The following is a 6000-nucleotide window of genomic DNA, read 5'->3' as shown; positions in this document are numbered from 1 at the left end:
ATATCCACAGATTCAACCATCCACACCTTGAATATATTTTAAAAAATGATAACTACCAAAAAGCAAATCATTTTACATAAGGGGCACCATTTTACTCTGCCACTGTATTTAATGAGACTTGAGCATCCAGGGATTTTGGTATCCACAGGGGATCCTTGAACCAAACTCCAAGATATTAAGGACTCAAATGCATTCTCTTTAGTTTCAAATAAAATCCTTCACAATGTTGCTTCACGATATCCATCTAGTACTGCTATATTAAAAACAAACATAAGAGTTATTTTTTTAAGAAAAATGCTAGTTTATTGCACTTATCAGAAAGTACTAGGGAAGAGAAACACAAATGTACAGAAATCAAACTAAGGAAGGTAAACATTTCCGGTTGTTAGGGAGGACAATACAAGGGGGGGGGGGGCACATTGCCTTAGAAGGGTTGTCAACACCAATTCATATTCATGAACAAAGCAAGGTGCACTATTATAAGGAATACAAATGGTAGCAAGCTAAGCCATTACCATAAGCTTTTAAAAAAGTGTTAAGTATATATAAAATGTGTCTTTAATTTCCCCCCAATATTGTAATGTGAACATTCAGCCAAATCCCACTGCCCCCACTCATCAGAAGTTTTTGGCTTCAAAGTAGGGCTGTGTTGGATTCTTTTTACAGCTTTGAAGTTCCACTTGCCAAGGAGTTTCTCACTTCAGTGAGCTAGTAAACTTCAGTAGCTGAGTAGTTGGTTATGGTTCAGTGACAGACTAAAAAAAGAAACTCTTGAGGCCAAGTCCATATATAGATAAGGAAGGGATCGAGCAAAAGAGATCCTCTCTCAGAGGAAAACAAATATGACCTCCTAGTCACCCTAAACTGAAAGAGCAAACCAGCAAACAAGCACTGATTATGCAAGCACCTTTGCAAAACAGGGATGGATGGTGACCAAAGTGAACTCACTATGGAGAAGAAGCTTTCCACAAATTAGCACAGGGCTTCTTAAGGAAAAACTACATGGCTTTACTACAATCTCAAGTTCACATATTTCTCCCCATCACCACTGGAAGTTGGCTCATCTGCAGATTCATTAGCAGCTGTTTAAAATATTCCAAGGAGACGTCAAATAAACTTTTTAAAAAATCTACATCACTGGAATTACATTTTCCTTAACAGCTGTTTTTAAGTAAAGTAGCCTTTGTAAAATGAAAGATGCAGTGATTAGTAAATTATAAAGTTATGCACTCCCCCACTGTAAACATCTCATATAGAAGACATTGCAAAAATGTAGCTAATGTAGCTAAAGAATTGACCGTTGAGAAGACACATCCTGATGGCTATAACAAACTCTCTTGTGGGATAAATTTCTTTATTATCATAACATTTTTGTTTTTATTTTAAATTATGGTACAAAAAGGAAATTAGGAATCTACTCTGGTTACAGGCACAATTCAATCCAGTTCCATGTCATGCTAACTGCCACCTAGAGACCCAACTTTATTTTACAAGTCTAGCTTACTATGTTGTTTTAGCCTTGTCTTAGGTACTGTGGAACAAAAGCCATTCATGTGCTGGTAGATGCATAAAGAGAATTAATATATGGAGAAAACTGAATCCAGACTGATGTATGAAAATAGTGTGTCTGTGTGGATTTTTTTTTAAACCCAGTTCACCCAAAACAAAGGATTAGGGGAACCCTGGAAGTTAAATATTTTCAGTTCAACTATGCATCATTAATTTCATTTTCTACCAAGGAATGTTATGTTGTTTCTTTCTGTAAATGTAACAGACAGCCTTTCCACTGTAGTAACAGATACTCACGTGCATACTAGAGCAAATTAATCTTACTGCTAATATGGTTAAACTGATAAGCTGTGTTTCCAATGGAACAGCTACAGTAAAGACAAGTTCACAATTTCAGTAAGCCACGTTGCCCATCTCATCCGAGAGATAACTGAAACAAGACAGTTTACTACACAATTTCGGGGCTTATTAGACAAGTCAGTTTTTTAAAAAAATATATCAAAGTGCTAATACTGCCAAATGTCTGCGGCTTTAAACGTCTGGCGTTTGGCTTGTAACAGGATTTCAAAGCATGTTTTCTTGCTATTTGATTATTTTATAGCATTGAGGACCTCATATTACTTCCCACTCATCTTCAAAATCATCAGAGAGAAATGAAATAGAAGCATTGCCATGTTTCTGTAAGGTGTGAGAATGGTGAAAGGTCTTTGTGAGACGATGAAGGAGGTTTCCTGAAGAACCAACTGCCCACAGTTCATCTTGAAAGGTAGCTGTGGAAGAAAAGATTACCAGATTTAGTTAAGTTGACATGATAACAGAACTCTGAATCAAGAAGTGGTGGAAGGCAGGGCTGGGAAATCTGTAGTCTTAAAGATGTTGTTGGTCAATGGTAAGAAATGATGGGAGTACTAATTCATTAACATCTGGACGGCCATAGGGTCTCCACCCCAATCTACAGAGTCAATCACATCTCCTATGCTCCTGTGCCAGCAATACTGGGTTTGAGCCAATCTTAGCCTTGCTGAGAAAAGATCTACTAAAATCAATGTGGGTTAAGGTAGACATGAAGAATTTGTAACACATCACTTCCAGGTATTGGTTAGAAATCATATAGATACCGCATACAAATATCCCTGTTTATGCAAACTGGTACCAACTGAATCCCATTTGATATTAACAGAATAATTTCAACAGGTCTAATGCAAGAATGACATTAATGCAGTCTGACACCACTTGCAAAGTCAGTATAACTTTGCATGTGCAGTGTAATTTGTATCTGTATGATTTCTAGCCAATACAGGGAAGTGATGATATTACAAATAATGTGTCCAGTTCCTTGCACACAATTCAAAAAGGACATTAAGAAATTGGAGTGTGTCGAAAAGAGAGTGACTAAAATGGTGAAGAGTCTGGAGAACAGGCCCTATGAGGAATGATTTAGGGGACTGGGGATGTTTAGCCTGGAGAAGAGAAGGTGAAGAGGTGATATGATAGCCCTGTTTAAATATCTGAAGGAATGTGATATTGAGGAGGGAACAAGCTTGTTTTCTGCTGCTCCAGAGAACAGGACCCAGAACAATGGATGCAAGTTACAGGAAAAGAGATTCCAGCAAAACATTAGGAGGAACGTCCTGACAGTAAGGGCTCTTCGGCAGTGAAGCACACTTCCTCAGAGAGTGGTGGAGTCTCCTTCCTTGGAGGTCTTTAAACAGGCTAGATGACCATTTGTCGGGTATGCTTTGATTGAGAATTCCTGCATGGCAGGGCGTTGAATTGTATGGCCCTTGTGGTCTCTTCTAACTCTATGATTCTAAACGTAAGACGTTACTTTCAAAAATCAATACAACAGATGAGAATGTTCTGTATTTCTACTGTCATGACTAATATTTGCTCATTTGAGGATTATTTTGAAGCCCTTTGGAGGACTCTTCAAAAGGTTGTTTTTTTTTTAAAACAACAACATTAGAGAGTGGTTTGCTGAAGGGATCCTATGGTTTTGAAGGAGACATTTTCTAATCTCAGAATGCAATATATATATTACTGCTATAGTGAAAAGTATAATTAAACTGATGCACTACTGCACAGTAACTAAAAAGTAAAAACCATTTATTATCACCATTTTGTTTCAATATGCCTCAGAATTAGAAAGAAAGAACCAGCCAGATCTGGAAGTTGCCAGATAATGGCCCAGGACAATAGAAATATTGTTTGGATGGATGGAGGGATGGAGGGAGGGAGGGAGATATATATATATATAGCAACAAATACTGTAACCTCCAAACACACCAGCCCATCTAAAGGAACCAGAGCCCAATTTTCTAAGTTCTCCCTAAGGCTGTCTGTGGAGGCTCTGCTCAACGAATGTCCTATGAACCTCTAGAAGAGAAGACTGCAAAGTTTCCAGGTATCATGCTCCTGGGATAGAGCATGACTGGGATCTTGTGAACATAAAAGCTAACTGAGTTGAGACAGCCAGCATACTACACCTTTTAAAACCTAAGTTACCAGAATTCCTGCTATAACCCTTGTAAGGCTACTGATCACTTCAAAGAACATACCTACCTGTCAAACAAGAAACATTCCCTGGAATCTTCTTCCAATAGTCTCCGGCCGGATTCTTATCTGTAATGCCATACCGTCGTGCAATGTCCCCATTTGGACAGCGTGCCCAAACAGTCCGTGTGCTTATTGCCAGCTCACAGGCCTGAAGCCCTAAAGCAGAAACAGGAGAAGAGAACACTTGCTTAATGTGAAGAATGTAGTCACATAAAACAGTTCAGGATACAAGTATTGTATAGTTTGAGGGAGAAGCTGTGTTAAGTCTATTGCAGCAATAACAGAGGTCCAAAACACTGCAGAAATAATCCAGTCTGAGACTGTTTTAACTGCCATGGTTCAGTGCTAGGGAATTCTGGGAACTGTAGCACTGTGAGACATTTAGCCTTCTCTGTCAGAGAGCTCCGGTGCTACAATAAACTACAAGTCCCAGGATTCCCTAGCATTGAGCCACAGAAGTCTCAAAGTGGATTGTTTCTGCAGTGTGTTTTGGACCAGAGTCATGTATCACCTTAGAAAAGGTGGGCAATGGTGGAAAGACAGGGTGCTGCATTAGACCTCTAAGAAAGCTTGGAGGGCTGCATCCCACACACATACCCACCCCTGGGGCAAAAATATACCCCCCAAAAAACCTTCACCCCAAATAGGGAGTGTGGAGGGCACTTTCACCATGTTTTGGGGCAGTGATGGGCCACTATAAGCCCAGGAGAGGTTAACTTTAAACAAGAGGAAGCGAGTGGAAGTCACTTCCTGTTTCAAAAAAGGCCTCTCTTTGGCCTAAGCTGAATTGGCCACAATGGCTAGTAAATACTGATACAATGTTTTGAGGATTGCAACATCTAACCATTAGCTATGGTGGTAAGGCTGATGGGAAGTGAAATACATTAACATTTAGAATGACAGGTTTGTCCTCTTCAGGTCTAGATTTATCATCCATAAATCTGTCTAGTTCCCTTTTACAGTCATCTAACCTAGTAGCTGCCATCACCACTCCTGGTGGCAGTGAGTTCCACAAGTTATCTCACACTTTTTGAAGATTATTCCTGCATGAGGGGTGGTGTGCAGAAAAGAGAGAAATGTTCAACGACATGGGATAAGAAAATTGTGTAAGACAGTGGCAGAAATTAAGCCAGTGATAAAACTGTCTAAATTCAGATTCAGACTGCACACTGCCGGCATTCAGTAGCATCTGTATATGTACATTAAGAATACTTACCTGGAATCTGCTCCCAATCTGTGCCTACAGGCATCTCTTCAGTAATCCCAACGCGGACATGAATGTTCCATTTGCTGTCTATCGCCCATAGACTCTGATCATTAGGACTTGAGTATACACTGATCAGATTGATTCCAACTGGCTGGAAAATACAAATTAAGGTTGGAAACATAAGAACCCTGCTAGACCAGATCAAAAGCCTATCTGGTCCAACTTTTTGTTCACATGGCAGCCAACCAGATGCCTATCAGAAGTCTGCCAGCAAGATCTGAACGAAACTATGCCATCCCTCTCGAGTTATCAATCACCCTTTGACACAGAAATCCTATTTTGAAAGGGGAGGTGAGAGTAATAATGGAAAGAATGCTCTGAATGTCAAAAGACTTTACAAATCTTTTGAGAATCTAACATTCTATCTGTTCAATATTAGAATGGGAGAGAAATATCCCTAAGCACTTGGGTTTAGCAACTGCATCTCCAATTTTTTTTTTTACAGATACTGTAAAATAAGGTGTTCAGAAACTTCAACAGGTGTGAAATGAGGCCAACCAGACACTGGGTGTAGTCAGGGTACGTGGATGAAGTCAGATGAACTTCACAAAAACTATCAGAAGAACTTTCCTCCAGGGGCCCTTTCACACTACACATATATTGCACTATGATTCCACTTTAGCTGTCATGGCTCTATCCTATGGAATCCTGGGGTGCATAATATCACT

At 39.5% G+C, this 6000-nt stretch overlaps 1 protein-coding gene across 5 annotated transcripts in view; it reads right to left on the bottom strand.

The window, feature by feature from the left end:
* Positions 1-280: 280 nt before the first annotated feature.
* The window catches only part of TECPR2 (tectonin beta-propeller repeat containing 2), a 59572-nt gene continuing 53852 nt past the window's right edge, over positions 281-6000 (bottom strand). For 4 of the 5 annotated variants that reach the window (XM_089522574.1, XM_089522573.1, XM_089522576.1 and 1 more), the window contains 3 exons: positions 5282-5423; positions 4072-4221; positions 281-2279 (listed from right to left, as the gene is read on the bottom strand). In XM_089522574.1, the coding sequence (XP_089378700.1) occupies positions 2122-2279; positions 4072-4221; positions 5282-5423 (450 nt within the window). In that variant the 3' untranslated portion in view covers positions 281-2121. Of the gene's footprint in view, positions 2280-4071; positions 4222-5281; positions 5424-6000 lie in introns of those variants that run through there. The other variant, XM_089522578.1, reaches the window with a different exon arrangement.

This window comes from Sceloporus occidentalis, unplaced genomic scaffold, assembly GCF_023333645.1.
Source record: "Sceloporus occidentalis isolate IW3139 unplaced genomic scaffold, rSceOcc1.0.p SCAF_4, whole genome shotgun sequence".
Classification (NCBI taxonomy): Eukaryota; Metazoa; Chordata; class Lepidosauria; order Squamata; family Phrynosomatidae; genus Sceloporus; species Sceloporus occidentalis.
Note: the sequence above shows the minus strand (reverse complement) of the source record. Positions and strands in the feature narration are given on the sequence as shown.